This window comes from Podarcis vaucheri (assembly GCF_965113315.1).
Source record: "Podarcis vaucheri genome assembly, chromosome: 3".
Lineage (NCBI taxonomy): Eukaryota > Metazoa > Chordata > Lepidosauria > Squamata > Lacertidae > Podarcis > Podarcis vaucheri.
In genome coordinates, this window is record NC_138761.1 from 118,372,748 (window position 1) to 118,394,713 (window position 21,966).

General features: G+C 48.8%; 1 protein-coding gene across 1 annotated transcript; it reads left to right on the top strand.

Moving 5' to 3' along the window:
• Positions 1 to 402: 402 nt before the first annotated feature.
• On the top strand, positions 403 to 8,298 carry TLX3 (T cell leukemia homeobox 3; the record flags this gene model as incomplete). Its single annotated transcript, XM_082216505.1, has 3 exons — positions 403 to 838; positions 2,573 to 2,816; positions 7,940 to 8,298. The coding sequence occupies 3 exons, from the start codon at positions 403 to 405 to the stop codon at positions 8,148 to 8,150; spliced, it is 891 nt and encodes a 296-aa protein (XP_082072631.1). The 3' UTR covers positions 8,151 to 8,298.
• Between the last annotated feature and the right edge of the window lie 13,668 nt (positions 8,299 to 21,966).

Below are 21,966 nucleotides of genomic sequence, written 5' to 3' on the forward strand. Positions count from 1 at the left end.
TATTGTTCGTTTGTTAAAATGATGTCACCACGGAACAGTCCCTAAGCTCCTATTCCAATGAATTAGGCCTTTATTGAAACCCGGGAGCCAATGGGAGGAGAGAGGCTTGTTTGGGGTGGCCAATGGCAGCTGCGGGAGAGAAATTAGAAGCAGGAACTCCAGGTTTGGTTCAAAAAAAGATGACAGAGAGCCTGGCGAGCTGGACCAGTCTTGGCAAAGTTTCAGTGTGACATCCATACAAACCAAGAGGACCTTTCATGGATCTACTGTGAAATAAGGAAGGGGAGCGTTTTTATAGGGGAATTCTTACGGTGTTGTTGTTGTTGTTGTGTGTTTTTTTTAGGTTCTTTTTTTTTTACCCCTTCTCCTTTCGTTTGAGCCAATATTTCTAATTCACCAAGGATGGATCAGCCAACGAACACGCAGACCCCGCACCAACACGAACCCATCAGCTTCGGGATTGATCAGATTTTAAACAGTTCCGACCAGGAGACCCCTTCGCAACCCGCCCCGCGAGGATCAGACGTCGGCGGCGGCGGCGGCAGCGCGAATTACCTGGGCAGCCCCGTGGGCAGCCGGACGGGCGCCCCGTACCCTTCTCTCCCAGGCGCCTTCCCTGGCATCGGGGCGCCCTTCGAGGACTCTGGATCTTACAGTGTGAATCTCAGCTTGGCTCCATCTGGCGTGATCAGGGTGCCAGCTCATAGACCCATCCCTGGGGCAGTGCCACCTCCCATTTCTAGTGCCATACCAGCCATGCCAGCTGTACCCAGCCTTGGCAGCCTCAACTTCCCTTGGATGGAAAGCAGCAGGCGGTTCGTCAAGGACAGATTCACAGGTAAGCGGAGGGGTGGTTGGGATGCGAGCGGGAGGGAGGGAGGGGGGGGTGTCTCAGAGGCACGACCCCGGGAGAAAGAGAGAGAAGAGAGAAAGAGGACGAACTTCAGCCCGCAAGTTCCGCTCGCAGCGTGTTTCCAAAGCGTCCGTGCTTCTAAAAATTATACTGATATATGTGAATATACATACATACATTGCGCACACAGGCACTCAGCCTCAATATCATGGCAGCTTCAACAGGGGGAAAGAAATCTCCTTTAAAAAACACACACACCCCAATGCAATTCAGTTTTGTGCGTCTTGTAGGGAGAGATAAATATCCCCATTTTGCTGATGTGGATTATGTTTGTGTGTCTAAGTGAGGGAGACGGTTGATCAGTTTGTGGTACCAAATTGTGGTTTCAGTATTTGGGCGGCCAGGACTGAGACGCAAACATTCTATTCCCTCTTTATGTTTGTTTCTTAGGGGTTTTCTTTAAAAATCACCGTAAATAGTGACGGCCTGGAAAGCTGTCCCCGCGCCACTAATCTGAATCGACCCCCCGCGCTCAGAATTCAAAGCCTCGATTCTAATTCATGGTTTTGTGGGGCTGATTTGTTTAAATCGCAGTGTACAAGGAGAGAGGGGAAGGCGAGGGAATCGCCGTGCCTAATCTGATTACAGAATGTAAGAGAGGGGGCTGGAGGCGGAGAACAGGCAGCTAAAAACTAAATGAGAAAGCTAGGGTGGTAATTTAAATATCTTCGAATCCAACGCGGATTAGATGAAGGACGAGGAAACGGAGAGATGGGCATGGTTAGAAAATCCCCTTGCAAATAAGCCCCTTATGAGAGTGGTGGTGTTTCACTTCAGGGTGAAGGCATTTATTTGTGGAGAGAGGGGGGGGCTTTAGTTGAGGTGCCCATCAGCAAATCTTAGGATAAGCAGACAGAGAAAATGAATGTGATAACTCTTTAAACTTGGAGAGGCACTATATTAAATGTGATTATCATCATCATCACTTGCTGGCTTGGTGAGTATATTTCCTAGCCAGGAATGTACTCAATTTGGCCAGTTCCTGAAAACGAAAACTCTTATTTCCACTATTGCTTAACAGCTTCTCCTCCATCCATCCATCTCTCTTTCTCTCTTCAAGGCTGTTCTTAGCCCGTCCCTGTTTTGGGTGGGTGAGATGTGCTTTTTTTTGTGTTTCTACACCACATACCTTAACTTGCGCGCCCGCCTTCTCTGTGATTCCAAATTAATGGGTCCAGAATAACTTCGATTCCCTTTCACAAAGTCTCTCTAGGGAGGGCTTGAATCCCCACGTCACCCATAATCATGGACTGGTTGGGGGGGGGGAGGGTGGTCATGGGCGGAACAAGCCACCCACTTTTGCCACCCGCCTAGTTACTAGGGAGGAATGTCACACAGCACTAAGAGAACTAAACTAATCCATGTTAAGCGCACTTGAATGGGCGCCTTAAGGCGCTCTCCTGCGCTGTTTTCTCTTACCACGTCTAAGTGTTCAACTCTCGAGGCCTGCTAAGATGCTTCCCAAGCGGAGTTTATCGGCCATCAAAGCTCTGTTGGCTTATAGAGGGAAGAGAAATGACGCCCCATCTGCCCCCTCCCTCCCTGTGCTGCCCTGGGGGCCCCTAGCCTAGTTGGGGCAGGGCTCCCGTCTGTTTCTCTCTCTGCCCCCCCCCCGTTCCTTTGCGCGTCTCTCTCACCCTGCCGCGTCTTCTGTCCTAGCGGCGGCGGCGCTCACTCCTTTCACGGTGACGCGGCGGATCGGGCACCCTTACCAGAACCGCACCCCGCCCAAGCGCAAGAAGCCGCGCACGTCCTTCTCCCGGGTGCAGATCTGCGAGCTGGAGAAGCGCTTCCACCGGCAGAAGTACCTGGCCTCGGCCGAGAGGGCGGCGCTCGCCAAGTCGCTCAAGATGACCGACGCGCAAGTCAAGACCTGGTTCCAGAACCGCAGGACCAAGTGGCGGTGAGTCGGTGGGTCAGTGGATGGCTGTGGGGTGGGGGACTGAAGGAATAAATGGGTAGGGTGGGGAAGGAGCTGGATACCTAGGGATCGGGGCCTCCTCTGCTTCCTGCCCTTCGCCCTGACACCTTTCTCTGTCGCCACAAATGGAGTTGGTGAAAGAAGTGGTGCTGAAATGGACAGCGACCGAGGAGGAAAAGCGCAGCGATCTAATTCTAGCGGCGTGTGACTTCTCGTTTACTGGACAGAGTGGTAGAAGCGAAATTAAACAGAGCCCTAATTTATTCGGGGAGCGGGTGAGAATCTTTTCTCCCCACACCGTGATTATGAAACACCCTTTCTCATGCTACAGAGCCCAACGCCAAATCCCAAAGTCCTTCCACAGGCATCCCGCGCTATTTTGGGCCCATCCGACTCTCTCTTTCCCTGAAAAGGAGGCGTTTGCCCTCCTTCCGCCGGCATCCTAAACGCGCGATCCTGAAAAGCGGAGCACGCACACATAGAGCCCGTTCTAGACATCCCCTTCCATCCAGCGACCTCAGGCCCATTGGTTTGGAAGGTAGGATCTAGGTAATGACAGGCAAAAAACCAGTTGCTCACTCTGCGCACATTCTGTTCACGATAAATGCATCACGGTGTATCTATGGAGTTTTTGTTTGTTTCGGTAGAAATTAAGGAAGACGACCACAGTACGAGGCACTAATAATAATAATTCGCTCTCTCAGTAAAGGTGAATCCGCAAAGAGATCCGTGCAACATTGTGGCTCCTTCGCGGAATTAATAGCCAGGCGAGGTGGTGACGGGCTTACGCGGCATTTCAAAAAGGATTAGAGATTGTTCCATGGACGAAAGGCCTGTCTGTGCTAGCAATGGGGAGCTTGAGATCTCCCAGTTATTCCTGGACTCCCATCATCCCTGACCTGGCTGGAGCTGATGGGAGTTGGAATCGAACAGTCCCCCACAACATTCCTTGCCTTTTGCTATGGAAACTAAGCAGAACTTCCAGGTTCAGAGGCAATGTATCTCTGAAACCCGAGCGTCTGCTGAGATGTGGGAGCAAGAAGGGCTGTCTTGCTTGTGCTGCCGGGATGATCGCTGCTGGAGGTAAAATGCTGGACTGATCCAGCCAGGGGCTTCTGATTTATTTGGCTTGCAGGCGCGCAGAGGCACCGAGAAAAGAGTTTCCAGGGCCCATCGCCTTGGTAGGGGGTCAATGGGAAAATGGGAGTTGGGGGAAAGGGTTAACTACCTTCCCATGCTCCGTGGTCCCAATTCAGACCCCCTTCCCTGATTCTTCTTGTCCTAAAGAATCCCGGAGTTCAAACATGCTTTTGAAATCACCTGTCCTGTGACTCTCGGCAACACCCCGAAACAGCTGTCCCAGTGGCGAAAACGGAGCGCAGGACTGCATTCAAAATCCTCCACTCCGCGACCGAACATTTACTCTTTACACCAACGCGCAAGGCTGAGCTCCGAGCGCAGTAAAAAAATATACCCACCCTTTTATTTCCCCAAAGTTTTGGCGCCTTGATTTGCTCTTCAAGTGTTCTTGAGAGCTACTGGACACACATATATGTACCTATATATTTGTGTGTGTGTCTTTTGAATGGCAACACCCTACTCGGAAGTAAACTATGCTGACTTCCGTGGCAGTTCTTGCTTTTCCGAGTAAGCAGGGCGCAGAAGGCCGGATCTGCTCTCCTGGGAGGTTTGCTCGACGCCTGTCGGCTCAGAATCGTTTCCACTCTCGTTTGAGGCTGCAAACCGCTCCAAGGCCGCTGTTACTGTACTTGCAACTCTTTCTTTGTATTAGCGACGCTGACTACGCCTCGTCCTCCTCCGCTGTAGGACACCCGATTAATGGAAATGGACTCGCTTTACGGTTGCAACGAGCGCCTGGGCCCTCGGACAAAAATGCCGATATAATTATTGTATTTGTGTTAACGGCGCGATAACGTGAATGCTACGCTCATACTAATGCTATAAAAACAACAATAACAATATTATTATTATTATTAGCTATTCTTTTTAAAATTATTTTTTATTGAAACCTTTCAGCATAGACTACAATAAAAACAGATTAATCCAAAAAGGAAAAAAGAAAATAACATGAAATATTATCATCTTTTGGATTAAGAGATCTAAATCCCGGGTCACAAACTGGAAACATTACAAGAAGAACAACCGATTCTGTTTCCTCTGGAAATCTGTTGGACAGGGTCCAACGCGCAAGGTTGCTATATCTTCTTAAGTCCGCCTTTCCCAAGGTTTGGGCCGCTGTCTCATTTATAGGGTGAAAAAAAACCCCTAGGGATCCACTTTTGGCATCTCGGCGCATAATAGCTTCCATGCTCCTTCGTTTGCGACCCTTAACAGACGGAGGTTGGGCGAGAGCAGGGATTCGGCGCTGAGTTCCTACCCGCATTCCTCACCCTTCGCCTAAAATCAAACCCCAAAATAAAATAAAACAAAAACCTCGACCGCCTACAATCATCATTGAAATGCTTCTGGACATTTTATGCAGTGCTGATTCAGAGTCCGCATTACGCCTAGTCATTTGTAGCAGCGCAAAGGCAGGTCCGGAGATCGTTTCGCGTCGCTTGGCCACCAAAACGAGGGAGCAAAGTTCCTAGGAAAATAGGCTGGAATAGATGAGCTAATAAATAAAAAAAGCTCCTTCCTTTCCCCTCCAGTCTCTCTAAAAACAAATATCCACCCGCCAAAACAAAAGCCTTTTAATTCAGCTTTTGAAAAGGAAGCCTTTCGGTCTGAAAAATGCGAAATACGTTTAAATTTTATTTTATTTTTTGGTTATAAATTTGGGCATTGGGAGGGGGAGAAGTGAGAGGGGGCGTGAGGGAGGTTTTGTAGCTGGAAATTGTTTGGAAAGGGTAGAGGAAACCCCCCCCCCCCACCTTCCGTTATTGCAAAGGGTTGTTTTCCGCATTTGAAAAATCAAAGCACTGTTCCATTTCCCCTCGTTTCGCCCCAGATGACTTGAGGGGCTCCTGCCGGATTCAGCCGGTCATTCACGGCTCTCCCCGGTCCCCCGCGTCTCGGTCAGAAATCATGCGCCTCTTTTCGAAAACTCAGGGTTTATTTTTGTTCCCTGCCCCCGCAATCGATGACGACGATTCCGATCCCCTCCTATGGAAATGCAACCGGCGTTTCAAGAACTGACCAGCAGCGGCAAAGGCCGCGATCGCCGCCGTCCGCGGTTCAAGGAAGAGGCCTCGGCCGCCGGATCGGTGTCCCGATAAAAAAATACCAGGATCCGTAGGGATTCCTGGGGAAATGCGTTGGAAGGCGAAAAGCCTTGTTGAATGCCGGTGGCGATTGCGGGGCAAGAAGGAGGCTTACTCGCGAGGAAGTCGCCCCGCGTAGAAATCCGCGGCTCGGATTTCCGGGGAAACTGGCCTAGCTGCGCAGAGCGCAGATGCGGGAGGAAGGGATTTTTCCATCCCGGTGGCTTTTCGACTCCGTTTTTGAGCGGCCGCAGGAGTCAAAGTGGTTCAGAGACTCCGGTCCTCACCCAGTCGACCCGTTCCTACTTTCCCAAACGGCGGTGAGTTCCAAGGAGGCTTCACAGCGGCGCTAAAAAGCGCCAGGAGTTTGGCCAACGAAGAAAGGCGTTTGGCGCCGAGATGTCCCATCCGCGGGCATTTCAAGGAGAATTTGCGCCTTTTCGGGTTAAAATTGGGCAGGCTATTTCCACCTGGCTTCCCGGGCTAGTGACCTCTGGGAGCGCCTCCAAATTTGGCCCAAATTCAGGAGAGATCGCTTTTGGACAGCGGAGCAAGTCCGCGCGCCTGTGTAGACGCGCCGCGTCTCCATCTCGGGCGCATCATTTCGCGGTTTCCTTTTTGTCGCGTTTTCCTGTTGGAAGGGACAAGCGAGACTGAAAGTTACGGGTACGGGAAACCAAGGCTAACGCCTGCGCTAGTTGGGCTCAAGGAATCTCAAATCCACAGGCTGCGGATCGGGCGCTGAATCAGCCTAGAAACCAAGTCCTTCGGATTTAAGGGTTCATGGCTCGCCCAGGCCTGACCTCCTTGCCTCAGTTTCTCTTCTGCAGTCCTCCCCCGCCCATTTATCCTTGAATTCCTCTGATAAATTCTCGTTTATCCTGCCCCACTTAAATTATGGGGATGCCCAGGTTTGCGCACAGCTCTACGTTTGCTGGCTTACTTTGCGGGAGGGAGGGAGGGAGAAATGGGATGGGGGGGTCGCCTCTTTTAGGGGTGGCATTGCTCTGCTTTGGAGTGCGTAGAGAAAGGATTTTTTTTTTTTGGGGGGGGGTGTCGTCCAGTTTGGGAAACGTTGGGATGTGCGGCTCTCGTGTTTACTGAACGTCCCTCCTGGTTTTCTCGCGCCAAGTTTCTGGCGCGCGCCCGGCCTTGATTTGTGGGCGGCAGGTGCGAAGCAATAGCAGTTGGAATAAATCGCGGAAAAAGAGGCACTTTCCTGCTTCTTTGGAGGGGCGGAAAAGGGAGGAGGTGGTGTCTGTGCCACGATCCGGCTATAACAGCCGGGGGCGATTCCTTGACGCGCCTGTCGCTTGGGGCGCCCCGGATGGGGGAACGGAAAGTCCTCGACGGGGTGGGATGGGCCGGCCGCCATCTGAGCCCCATCTGAGCAAGCTGCGCTCCCTGAAAGCCGCACCCCCCTCGCAGAAGGCAGAATTATTATTTAAACGAATAAAAGGACCCTGCTAATTCGGAGCCCGTGGAAACTGTGCCGGCGAGCCAAAGGGCTGCCACTGTGCAACCCGCTTGGGAGTAAAGCTCCACCGAACCCCTTATTTTCTCCCGAGGAGGCCTGAGCCGCGCTGCTCGACCGGGGGAGTTGAGCAAACTTCTGAGTAAACCTGGGGCCCTCTCTCCAGGCTGCAAATCCTCTCTGCCCGTCTTTCTGTGAACTCGGTGGGGAGGGCGGCCTTCTGAGTGAGGATCCGGGTGGAATTTGCGCTGTCCAAAGAGAGAGAGAGAGAGAAAAGTGTTTCGTTTGGGCTGGAAGGAAGCAGGGTTTCCCCTCGACGGCCACGGAAGGCGAGCGCGGGCTTTGCTTGGGCGTCGTCGGCTGCCTAGCGAGGGGACCTTCTGAGCTGTGCCTTTTTTCCTCTTTAGGAGACAGACGGCGGAGGAGAGGGAAGCCGAGAGGCAACAGGCCAGCCGGCTGATGCTGCAGCTCCAACACGACGCCTTCCAGAAGTCCCTCAACGACTCCATCCAGCCCGACCCGCTCTGCCTGCACAACTCCTCGCTCTTCGCGCTGCAGAACCTCCAGCCCTGGGAAGAGGAAGGCTCCAAGATCCCGCCCGTCACCTCCCTGGTGTAAAAGGATCTTGGCCCGGGCCGGCGGGCGGGCCTCGGAAAGGCAGACACCCTCCTCCACCTCTCCCTGCATGAACCGAAGGCCGAAACTCAGCAAAGAAGGTGCTCCGACCAAAAAAACACAAGCGCGAAAAGGACCGAGGACGGGAAGCGGTCCGAGGACGCGAGTGCGCGCTGGCCGCGGGGAGGGGTGATCCCACTTCTGACACCAGTGTTGCTGCCGCCGCTGGCGATGGACCCTCGCGGAGGCCCTCCGTCTCCCTGGAGGGGACTGCATGGATTATTGTATGAGGAATGCTCTCGCCAGCCATATTCCTACCCCTCCACCCTGCCCACCGCCGCCACCAAGCAAGAACTACTTGGATGGTTCTTGCCAGTTCAACGCTCCTTCCAGCCTTGGAAGTTTCCCCAAGCCTCTCTCGGCGACCCAGAAGCAAGAGAGAAGGTCGCAGATCTCGCCTCCCCCGGCGAAAGGCAAGAGCCCCACCATATATCTGAATTTTCCAAGGGCAAGCAAGCAAACGAACGAACAACAAAACAAACAAGAACTTTGCCTCGATGTGTGTGTGAGTGAGTGAGCGAGTGAGCGAGTGAGCGATAAACTCTTGGCTACTGCGCCAGGAAAACCAGGGCTCCCCTTCCCGCATTGCCTCCCCTGGGCTAGATCCCCGCTTCCCTACTCACCCGCAAGTGTCGATGGTGGGAGGGAGGGGATGCCCTCTTTCTGGGAAAGGTCTTGCCGGGTGCCTTCCGTTGCCCAGGCCTCCCAGTTCCTAATGGTTGGTTAATGGTGGCCGTCGAGGCGAAACAGCCCCGGCAGACATCGCAGGGGTGTCTCCCAGCGGTGCCCCGGAGACAGGAGAAGGTGCGGGGGCGGAGAGAAGGAAAGGGGGTCATTTCTGTGTGTGTCTGTAAAAAGAAAATGTGAATAATTTAATTTATTTATGCCTCGAGATGCCGAGCACTGTTAATACGCAGAGAGAGGACTTTGATATTTCTATGGAAAGCGGAACACATATTTTCGGTTGGCTCGAGAAAGGAGAATATAATAGGGGGCGCGCTTTCCTCCTTCCTCCGGCTCTTACCTTGGAAGGCCGGCCCTCCCACCCCGAAAACCACTTAGCAAAGGAAAATAAATCCATTATCTTAAGGAACCCTGTTAAGCTGAGAAGCCGCCCGCCCCCAGCTGTCTCCCAAGCGAAGCTAACGCCACCCGTAATTTATTCGCCACGGTAATAAGGGCTCCCCTTTCACGCCACGCAGACTTTCGGTTGCCTTTATTATTATTTTTCGCCCCAGTCTCCCCTTTCTGGCAGGATACGAAGACGGAGCGAGGCTGGTTGGAGCGGGGTTGGTGGTGGTGGGAGGGGGGGGAGCAAAAAAAGAAAAGAAAGCAACCTCCCTCCCCATATTTCCCCCTCAAAACCCCATTGCGCAGCCGATGCCCTTTGCCCGCGACTGAAATGGAGAGAAAGCGCCTTATGTTTCATAATAAAACTACGAAGGAAGAGCGGAGGTTGATCCAGACCGTGTATAATACTTTGTACTTGCTGAAAGGTGTAAATAAATGTTTTCTTTAAAAATGGTTCTGGTCTGAGCTGTGATTAAGGGAGTCTGAAACCTGGATTTTGATCGGCTAAAGTGGACTAAGGGGCTCAGTGTTTTCTCCAGCGGAGCTGACCCTTCCCCTTCAGCGTCCGCAGCCGGAGAATCATCTACCTCCACCATCACCTGCTGGTCCTATTAGCTGAAGATTTGAATTTTTGAATTTGAAATACTTGATTGTCACTTGTACAACTTGTATACAGTGAGATTACACGCACACACCCCATTCAACTCTCTTAGTCTTAATTCCCCTCCTTTACTGACGCACACCCACCAAACCCGAAAGTCAGTTGCCCTGTTGTTATCTTTTCATTCAGCAGCCTAACAGCCCACGGATAGAAGCTGTTCTTTACCCTGTTGGTGCGACTAATCATGCTTCTATATCTTCTGCCTGAGGGCAGGAGATCAAGGAAGTGCCGCCCGGGGTGTGAATCATCCCCGAGAGTTTTCTTCACTCTCCTGAGGCAACGTTCTTCCGCTATTTCATCCAGCGGATTCACGGGACAGCCCATAATAGCTTGTGCTGTATTCACCACCCTCTGTAGGCACTTCCTATCAGCTGATGTCAAACTAGCATACCACACCGTGATGCAGTATGAAAGGACACTTTCTATTGTGGACCAGTAGAAGGAGATCATCAGATGTTGATTGACATTGATGATGGATACCGAACCTGGGCAGGCCTTCTACCTGCAGAACAGGTGGTCTCCCACCTAGCGGAAGTCTCCCCCCTAGAGCTGCGTGCGTGTATGTTAGAGAGAAAGAGAGAGATCTCAAATCCCTAAGCTTTATGCAAGAGCTTGTCTTCTTCCTCCCAGGATCTGAGAGCTGCAGAGACTCACAACATTGGGAGAGCTCCAGGTGGAATCTAGACACATACAAAGAACGCTGTGAAAATGCTCTTTTAAAAAACACTTTAAAATACAGTGGTACCTCAGGTTACATACGCTTCAGGTTACAGACTCCGCTAACCCAGAAATATTACCTCAGGTTAAGAACTTTGCTTCAGGATGAGAACAGAAATCGTGTTCCGGCGGCGTGGCGGCAGCAGGAAGCCCCATTAGCTAATGTGGTGCTTCAGGTTAAGAACAGTTTCAGGTTAAGAACGGACCTCTGGAACGAATTAAGTACTTAACCCGGGGTACCACTGTATTGACTTTGCCATTCACTCACCATCGCCATCTTGTGTCACATTTGCGTAATGCACTTAAAACGTTACATTTGCAGCTGTGTAGCTGAGTCCCTAGGACGCAGGTGACACTGTGGGTTAAACCACAGAGCCTAGGACTTGCTGATCAGAAGGTTCGAATTCCCATGGCGGTGTGAGCTCCCTTTGCTCGGTCCCTGCTCCTGCCAACCTAGCAGTTTGAAAGCACCAAGTGCAAGTAGATAAACAGGTACCTCTCTGGTGGGAAGATAAAGGGCGTTTCCGTGCGCTGCTCTGGTTCGCCAGAAGCGGCTTAGTCATGCTGGCCACATGACCCGGAAGCTGTACGCCGGCTCCCTCAGCCAATAAAGCGAGATGAGCGCACAACCCCAGAGTCAGCCACGACTGGACCTAATGGTCAGGGGTCCCTTTACCTTTACCTAGCTGAGTCCCCAGGCTCCTTGTCAGAGCAGTGGACTCTGATTAGTGATCCGCTTTGGGGTTTCTGAATGTGAAAGTTGGTCCTTCATCATCAGGCAGGGGCACAGGAGCAGGTGCGATGCAAGAGCAGGGCCCGGCTCCTGTACCTTGAAGAGGGAATGCCAACAGGCACAGCTCCTCCAGCTACTTGCCGGTAAATCCTCTTCTGGGGAATTATTACAGGCACAAGAGCTCTCATGGGTTGTCCAAAGCTGGCTTGCAGGGCTGGGGAAACTTTGTGCTGCCGAATGTTGCTCAGGCACAGTTCCCATCACCCTTGACCATGCTGACTGGGGCTGAGGGACTTCAGCAAGATCTGGGCAGCTGAAGATTGCTCAGATCTGGTCATAGCTGTCAACTCCCCCCCCCCCAATTTTATTGGTTTTCACAATATTATAAACAAACAAACAAACACACAAGACAAACAAACATAAATCATAGCCTTATTGAAAATTACACTTATTAACTTTGTTAAGTGACTTCCTCACTTCCCCTTGGTTGAATTTCATTGCATGTCCTTTTAACGGTTTTCCAAATCCCAATTCTTATGAAATTTAACTTAAACATTAACATCCTTAAATCTTCACCTTAAGGAATTAAACATATTAATTCATCACTTAACATAAATAAAATCCTAAGCCAATTGACCGAACCCAAAGGGTGCTCATCAATGGTTCCTCTTCATCCTGGAGAAGAGTGACTAGTGGGGTGCCACAGGGTTCTGTCTTGGGCCCGGTCTTATTCAACATCTTTATCAACGACTTGGATGATGGACTCAAGGGCATCCTGATCAAATTTGCAGATGACACCAAACTGGGAGGGGTGGCTAACACCCCAGAGGACAGGATCACACTTCAAAACGACCTTGACAGATTAGAGAACTGGGCAAAAACAAACAAGATGAACTTTAACAGGGAGAAATGTAAAGTATTGCACTTGGGCAAAAAAAATGAGAGGCACAAATACAAGATGGGTGCCACCTGGCTTGAGAGCAGTACATGTGAAAAGGATCTAGGAGTCTTGGTTGACCACAAACTTGACATGAGCCAACAGTGTGACGCGGCAGCTAAAAAAGCCAATGCAATTCTGGGCTGCATCAATAGGAGTATAGCATCTAGATCAAGGGAAGTAATAGTGCCACTGTATTCTGCTCTGGTCAGACCACACCTGGAGTACTGTGTCCAGTTCTGGGCACCACAATTCAAGAAGGACACTGACAAACTGGAACGTGTCCAGAGGAGGGCAACCAAAATGGTCAAAGGCCTGGAGGAACGGCTAAGGGAGCTGGGCATGTTTAGCCTGGAGAAGAGGAGGTTAAGGGGTGATATGATAGCCATGTTCAAATATATAAAAGGATGTCACATAGAGGAGGGAGAAAGGTTGTTTTCTGCTGCTCCGGAGAAGCGGACACGGAGCAATGGATCCAAACTACAAGAAAGAAGATTCCACCTAAACATTAGGAAGAACTTCCTGACAGTAAGAGCTGTTTGACAGTGGAATTTGCTTCCAAGGAGTGTGGTGGAGTCTCCTCCTTTGGAGGTCTTTAAGCAGAGGCTTGACAACCATATGTCAGGAGTGCTCTGATGGTGTTTCCTGCTTGGCAGGGGGTTGGACTCGATGGCCCTTGTGGTCTCTTCCAACTCTATGATTCTATGATTCTATGATTCTATGATTCTATGATTCTAAGTATCTGCAAGCTATTTTCAATTAATTTAACTTAACAAATTTAACTAGATAATCATTACATTTATTCCACTCTTCCTGATACTCCTCCTCCTTCTGTTCGCAGACTCTTCCAGTTAGGTCGGCTAGCTCCGAAATATCCATCATCTTCATCTGCCATTCTTCTATTGTTGGTAATTCTTGGGTTTTCCACTTTTTAGCTAACAAAATACGAGCAGCAGTTGTGGCATACAAAAATAATTTTACATCTTTCTTGGGCAATTCCAAATCTGTTATTCCAAGAAGAAAGGCCTCTGGTTTCTTTATAAATGTATATTTCAACATTTTTTTCAATTCATTATAAATCTTTTCCCAGAAGTCTTCTGAAAAGACAACTTTTCCCTTTCCTTGCGAGGAATCCTATTCGGAATAAGGGGATTTCCCTTTAAAAAAGGGAAAAGTTGACAGCTATGGATCTGGTGGCTGTGATGCACAGCTGGGCCACTCCTGACCTAAGGTGGGTGGTGTACATTTTCCTATTGCTGCCTCCTTAAACCACAATTAATATTATTATCATTAGTACTGTTGTAGTATTTCGCAGTAAAATAGGGATGGGGGGGGGAAAGGATGGATCTTTTTGGGCTGCAGGTCACTGAATGCATTCTTCTCCAAATGGGGAGCCAGGGATAGCTTTCTTAATAATAATAATAATAATAATAATAATAATAATAATAATAATAATAATAGTAATTTTTTATTTATACCCTGCCTATCTGGCTGGGTTGCCCAAGCCACTCTGGGTGGCTTCCAAGACATAAAAGCATAATAAAACATCAAACATTAATCTGATCCAACATAAAAGTCAAAATAACTTTAAAACAAACAACTTATATCAAACAAAGCAACATTCAACAGCCCATCAGAATCTAATAGTAGACAGGAAAACTAAGCGTCAGCAAATAGTAATTAAACAGTTCAACCACAATAAAGAATTACCAATATAATCAATGAAAGCAGAAGAAAATCACAACGCATAAAATACTACAAAACACACAAAACCATGTAAAGGGGTCAAAATGAGAAACAAAGACGCACAACCTATAAAACACTCTCTCTCTCTCTCTCTCTCTCTCTCTCTCTCTATATATATATATATATATATATATCCCTGAATTCCTCTCTTCCCTGCTGCTGCTGCTGCTGTTCTCAAAGTCATAATCTGGGAAAGGCAAGGTTGGGCAAGGCAGGTTGAAACACCATTGCCTGATGAGGAACAGAAAGTCTCTCTCCCCTCACTTAGAAATGTAGCCTGTCGAGGAGCTGGCTAGACCTCAGGGCTTCGCCTTCCCATGGTTCTTGCAGCAAGGGAAGCCCTCACAGCCGCCCGCAGCTGTGGTCTTCATTCTGCAGATGGGGATGGACTTGCGGCTGGCTTGCATGGTCAACTCTCGACTGCCAGACTTGAGCTGCCTCACCCTCTGGGGTGTTGGGTGAGCAAAAGAGGAGGTGCGGAGCAGTAAGGGCACGTTTCTTTTACTTAAATTTCCACACACCTTTTCTCCAGGGAGCTCGGTGTTCCTCTCCTTCCTCTTCTTTTTGCCCGTGGAGAAGGAAAGAGAAGCTTCTCATTCACCTCCATTCGCCTGTCTTGCATTGATAGTGATCCTGAGATATGTTAATCTCTTTCCCCCATGTCACCTAGACACCAGAGTAAGACAGACAGACAGACAGAATGAATGAATATTGAATATTGAAGCCACTGGTTTTGAAAGACCTACATTGGCTCCCAGTACGTTTCCGAGCACAATTCAAAGTGTTGGTGTCGACCTTTAAAGCCCTAAACGGCCTCGGTCCAGTATACCTGAAGGAGCGTCTCCACCCCCATCGTTCTACCCGGACACTGAGGTCCAGCACCGAGGGCCTTCTGGCGGCTCCCTCACTGCGAGAAGCCAAGTTACAGGGAACCAGGCAGAGGGCCTTCTTGGTAGTGGCGCCCTCCCCGTGGAACGCCCTCCCACCAGATGTCAAAGAGAACAACAACTACCAGACTTTTAGAAGACATCTGAAGGCAGCCCTGTTTAGGGAAGCTTTTAATGTTTGATGTATCACAGTATTTTAATATTCTTTTGGAAGCCGCCCAGAGTGGCTGGGGAAACTCAGCCAGATGGGCGGGGTATAAATAATAAATTATTATTATTATTATTATTATTATTTTGCAAATGTTTTAGACGAACTCTTCCCAGTGGGCAGCATCCATCCATTGCAGAAGAGGTGACGCTGTCCACTTTGTTAGCTAGGAATATTGATACCCAAGATCTCTCTCTTTCTCTCCAGCCAAGAACTTTCTTGAGGACTCTCCCCACTACCTCATCCCTTTTGTTGCTGAAGAGGTACCTTCACCTTCAAAACCAGGAACCCCAAAGAACGAGAAAAAAAAATATTAAACTCTCTTTCTGCAACCTATCAGAAAGCTATTCTGCAACCTTCTGCTTTGATTCTTAGTCAGGCATGTGTGTAGCCAGGATTTTTGTTAGGGGGAGCAGGGCTTTTGTCATGGGGGGCGCCAGAACTTCAGTTTGCTATGTATTTTTTAATTGATTTTTTTTTATTTAGGGGGGCAGCTACCTCTCCCTGCCCCCTGGCTGCACCCATGCAGTCGGGCCCCCTCTTTCTTGCCCTCTTCCCTCCCTTGCTGTGCTTCTTTCTTCCTCTTTAGTTGTCTCAACCCAAAATCTCAGACTCCTGCTACACTCGCTCATCTCAGCCTCCCACCTTTCTTCTGATTTTAATCTGAAAACTCCCCAAAGGCCCACATCCCAAACCTCCCTCGTTCCCCTGCCTTTATGGTACAACAGGGGTCGGCAAACTTTTTCAGCAGGGGGCCGGTCCACTGTCCCTCACTGTCCCTTGTGGGGGGCCGGACTATATTTTTTGGGGAAAAATATGAACAAATTCCTATGCCCCACAAAAAACCCAGAGATACATTTTAAATAAAAGCACACATTCTACTCATGTAAAAACATGCTGATTCCTGGACCATCTGTGGGCCAGATTTAGAAGGCGATTGGGCCAGATCCGGCCCCCGGGCCTTAGTTTGCCTACCCATGTGGTACAACCTTCACCTCTTCATCCAGCACCTTAACTCCTCTTTATCTGACCACATCCTAGTTTTCCTGTATGATTCTAGGAAAGCTTCTAAGAATAACCGTTGTATTCAGTTTAACTCTCCTAAACTGAAGCTGACATTTGCCTACTGTTTTCTTATTTTGTTTGTTTTCTATTGTAGTCAATGTACTAATTCCCACTGATAGCATAATGTTTACTTCTGATTTATCTCTGCCCTCTGAGTTAACTTTTTGGGTGCCAAACTCTGGAGCGTATCCAGGTCTCGATGATGAAAGATCCACAAGACGGAGTGTTGGATTGCGTGCGAGAATTTCAGGTTTGTCTGCAAAAAGTGCACGCGTCATCACCATGCAGTGTGCAAAACATACCTTCTCCAATATATTTATTCACAAACACATTATTGCTCTTCCCTTAGAATTTGCCAATCTACTGAGGCTACAAGTTGAGTGTGTTTGCATGTGGCAGGGAGGGTGGAGCTATGTAAAAGGTAAAGGGACCTCTAACTATTAGGTCCCGTCATGATCAACTCTGGGGTTGCGGTGCTCATCTCGCTTTATCGGCCAAGGGAGCTGGCGTACAGCTTCCGGGTCATGTGGCCAGCATGACTAAGCCGCTTCTGGGGAACCAGAGCAGCGCACGGAAACGCCGTTTACCTTCCCGCTGGAGTGATACCTATTTATCTACTTGCACTTTGACATGCTTTTGAACTGTTAGGTTGACAGGAGCAGGGAAAGAGCAACGGGAGCTCACCCCATCGCGGGGATTCGAACCGCCGACCTTCTGATCGGCAAGTCCTAGGCTCTGTGGTTTAACCCACAGCGCCACCCGCATCCCAGCAGGGTGGAGCTAAGGAACACCAAATACAGGCCAATATTTACAAGCTTCTCTTCCCACACCCCCATTCCATGTGAAAATGGGGTCCTTTACCAATATCAAGGGGTCTTGCCTTTCCGTCATTTGTAATGTGAGCTCTTCTCTGCTGGCCTGAACTCTCCAAGCCTCTTTCAATAAGCTGCATTTATTTTGTGGCATCGATTGCTGGATCTCTGCCACCCAATCCATCTCAGGCAGGATGCTTCCGACTCTGAACATCTTTAAAAAACCTGCACTCTTAAAAGGAGAACTTGCCACAGACGAGTTTCTTCTTCCCAGGATCCATCAGAAAGAGATGAAGGCTGAATGTTTGCAGTGGGGCAAAGTGCAAAGAAAGTTTTATTCAGTTCCAGGCTGGATAGAGGCCACTTCTAAGATGTGGAACTGGTTTATCAGCCATTCCTCCTCCCACTTTCAGGGAACCAGATAACCGTAGCCTAGAGACCTGTAACACCGATCTTTCGGTCATTTGCCAAACTATAGTTCTCAGGATTCTTTAGGCAAAGCCACAATAGTCACAAAGAGCATCAAATCCATGCACGTACATATTTACTGGTAATATGCCTTCGAAAGCTAGAAAGGAACTTCTGTTTGAGAGACAGACTTTACAAAGTCCAGAAAATGATCAAAATGGGGGGGGGGTTATTGGGTTGTTTTCATTTTTTATTATGTATTTTGTGTTTTTATATTCTTATTGTATGTTGTAACTGCCCTGAGACTTTCAGGCAAACGGTGGTATACAAAACAAACAAACAAACAAACAAACTGATGATGATAATAATAATAATGATGATGACAATAAAACTACTACTACTACTAGGGACACGGGTGGCGCTGTGGGTTAAACCACAGAGCCTAGGGCTTGTCGATCAGAAGGTCGCGGTTTGAATCCCCGCAATGGGGTGAGCTCCCATTGCTTGGTCCCAGCTCTTGTCAACCTAGCAGTTCGAAAGCACGTCAAAGTGAAAGTAAATAAATAGGTACCACTCTGGCAGGAAGGTAAACGGCGTTTCCGTGCGCTGCTCTGGTTCGCCTGAAGCGGCTTGGTCATGCTGGCCACATGACCCGGAAGCTGTACGCCAGCTCCCTCGGCCAGTAAAGCGAGATGAGCACCACAACCCCAGAGTCTGCCACGACTGGACCTAATGCTCAGGGGTCCCTTTACCTTTTTACTACTACTACAACTTTGTGTTGGTGTAAGTCAGCTTTCCCCAACCTCAGATGTTTGGGACTACAGCTCCCATGAGCTCCTCTGCTGGCTGGAGTTGTGGTCCCAAATCTGCAGAGGAAAGTGGAACTGGTGCTACCTGAAAAGCCTTCTGCTGCATTTGCTTTCCCTCCACCCACCTTCCTCGGCATTTATTTGGAACTTCTTGGGCAGGGGTGTGAGCCAAAGGTCAAGAGTTAAAGACTTCTTGGCCTTCAGCTTTTATCTTGTGACTCACAGCTAGAGGGGTGCACTTGGATGTGAGAAAGTTTTGTATCTCGAGGCCCCAAGACCCACCCCCAAAATAAATACACACGGACACTTATATTAGTTTAAGTTTTGGGGAAAATTTTGGCCAGAACTTTATTGAAATACAATCACATGAGCAGTATTAGCTTAGGCATTGACTCCCCACTATAACTGACTCCATCTCTCAGGGTGATCGTCCAATGGGGTAAACCAAACGAGGGAGCAAGGTCGATGAGAACCAAACTAAGCTCACCCCGGGGTTCCTGTGGTCCTGGCATGGCCCTAGTCCCTCAAGTGAACGTCGGACGAGATCCAGGACCCCCAGATTCCTTTAATGGAATACCCAGTTCCTGGAGGGGCAGGTGATGGCCGCACCTCCCCTCCCCACAATCCAACTGAGCCAATGCCTAACCGTCACCTTACAAGTTGTGATGATTTGCTAAGGGGTAGGCGAAAACCAAATGGCTAAAGCCAATCTGCCAAATGGAAAAATTCCTACCCAGCCCCTGTTCCAAAACAGGTGACCCAAATCAAAGCAAGGCCAAGCGACTCGACCTAAACTAGGGAGGGTGGGCGGGTGTTCAACAGTGTGAAGCAAGTGCCCCTCTTTGCGTCACACTGCCGTTTTTAAAGACCCTGGGATCACCCAACAGCCACCCACTGGCTATTGGCTAAAATCGCCTGGCATCATCCTAGGGGAATGGCCAGGACTTCTTGCTCCTCTCCCCCCTCCACCATTTTAACCCTGTCAGGTGAGCTCTTGGGTCCCGCACGCAACCAGGACCCTCCGTTATGAGGATCCCATCTGCCAGAACCTACCACATCTCACATCTGGGTGATAAAAACTTCTCTTTCTTCTCTCTTTGGCGATCACTCCTAGCTGAGTAAGATTGTTTTCCATTAACACGGTTTTAACAATGAGTCTGTAAGTGACTGTGGAGGCCAATTCTGGACCCACACGTCCTTCCACAGTGGGGACATTGGTTCCTGGGAGGGAATTGATCATGGTGTGGATTTGCCATGTGTGCCTTCCTCTTTGCACATTTCTCCCTTGTGTCCTGAGTGTCTTCAAAGCCCATGACACCTTTGGTAAAGGCTGTTCTCCAACTGGAGCACTTGCAGGCCAGTGTTTCCCAGTTGTCAGTGTTTATACTACATTTTTTTAGATTCAGCGAGTGAGGATAAAAACTTATGGCACTGGGAACAGAGGGACAGTCTTTTGCGACCCCTGCTGATGGTTTACGACTTCCATATTCACCAATCAGGACTAAGGATCCCAACCTGGAACACTGAATCAGTCAAAGGGTGGTTCTAGCTAGGCTGAGTTCGATGAGGCACCCAAAACTGGAACAGAGCCATAAAACTGCCTGCCAGTGAGAGTGCTGTGTGCCAGGCCCATGAAGGATTGCTTTAATTATTTGAATTTAATTTTATATTTAATTTTAATTAAGGATTTTATTTGATTTTTACTAGGAATTGGTGTTTTTGACTAGGAAGCAATTCCGGAATCTTTATCTTCTGGGACCATTAACTAAAGGCAAAAAACAATTTATGTTGCAAAATATTGCAGTGAATCTTCATCACCTACAGAGATGCTGCTCCTGTTTGGGATTCTAGTCAGGCAGTCCTCATTCCCTTATTTTCTTTTTTTCATAGAATCATAGAATCATAGAGTTGGAAGAGACCACAAGGGCCATCGAGTCCAACCCCCTGCCAAGCAGGAAACACCATCAGAGCACTCCTGACATATGGTTGTCAAGCCTCTGCTTAAAGACCTCCAAAGTAGGAGACTCCACCACACTCCTTGGCAGCAAATTCCACTGTCGAACAGCTCTTACTGTCAGGAAGTTCTTCCTAATGTTTAGGTGGAATCTTCTTTCTTGTAGTTTGGATCCATTGCTCCGTGTCCGCTTCTCTGGAGCAGCAGAAAACAACCTTTCTCCCTCCTCCATGTGACATCCTTTTATATATTTGAACATGGCTATCATATCAGCCCTTAACCTCCTCTTCTCCAGGCTAAACATGCCCAGCTCCCTTAGCCGTTCCTCATAAGGCATTGTTTCCAGGCCTTTGACCATTTTGGTTGCCCTCCTCTGGACACGTTCCAGTTTGTCAGTGTCCTTCTTGAACTGTGGTGCCCAGAACTGGACACAGTACTCCAGGTGAGGTCTGACCAGAGCAGAATACAGTGGGACTATTACTTCCCTTGATCTAGATGCTATACTCCTATTGATGCAGCCCAGAATTGCATTAGCTTTTTTAGCTGCCGCGTCACACTGTTGGCTCATGTCAAGTTTGTGGTCAACCAGGACTCCTAGATCCTTTTCACATGTACTGCTCTCAAGCCAGGTGTCCCCCATCTTGTATTTGTGCCTCTCATTTTTTTTGCCCAAGTGCAATACTTTACATTTCTCCCTGTTAAAGTTCATCTTGTTTGTTTTTGCCCAGTTCTCTAATCTGTCAAGGTCGTTTTGAAGTGTGATCCTGTCCTCTGGGGTGTTAGCCACCCCTCCCAATTTGGTGTCATCTGCAAATTTGATCAAGATGCCCTTGAGTCCATCATCCAAGTCGTTGATAAAGATGTTGAATAAGACCGGGCCCAAGACAGAACCCTGTGGCACCCCACTAGTCACTCTTCTCCAGGATGAAGAGGAACCATTGATGAGCACCCTTTGGGTTCGGTCAGCCAGCCAGTTACAAATCCACTGAGTGGTAGCATAGTCAAGACCGCATTTTACCAGCTTCTTTACAAGAATATCATGGGGCACCTTGTCAAATGCCTTGCTGAAATCAAGGTAGGCTACATCCACTGCGTTCCCTTCATCTACCAGGCTTGTAATTCTGTCAAAAAACGAGATCAGGTTAGTCTGACATGACTTATTTTTCAGAAATCCATGCTGACTATTGGTGATCACAGCATTCCTTTCTAGGTGCTCACAAACTGTTTGCTTAATGATCTGCTCCAGAATCTTCCCTGGTATTGATGTCAGACTGACTGGGCGGTAATTATTTGGGTCCTCTCTTTTCCCCTTTTTGAAAATAGGGATAACATTTGCCCTCCTCCAGTCTGCCGGGACTTCGCCTGTTCTCCAGGAATTCTTAAAGATGACTGCCAGTGGTTCTGAGATCACATCTGCCAGTTCTTTTAATACTCTTGGATGCAGTTCATCTGGCCCTGGAGACTTGAATACATCTAAACTAGCCAAGTATTCTTGTACTATCTCCTTAGTTATTCTGGGCTGTGTTTCCTCTGCTGAATCATTTGCTCCAAATTCTTCAGGTCAGGCATTGTTTTCTTTATCGGAGAAGACTGAGGCAAAGAAGGCATTGAGGAGTTCAGCCCTTTCTGTGTCCCCTGTTTGCATTTCACCATCTTCTCCTCTGAGTGACCCCACTGTTTCTTTGTTCTTCCTTTTGCTACGAACATACCCATAGAAGCCTTTTTTGTTGCTTTTAACCTCTCTAGCAAGC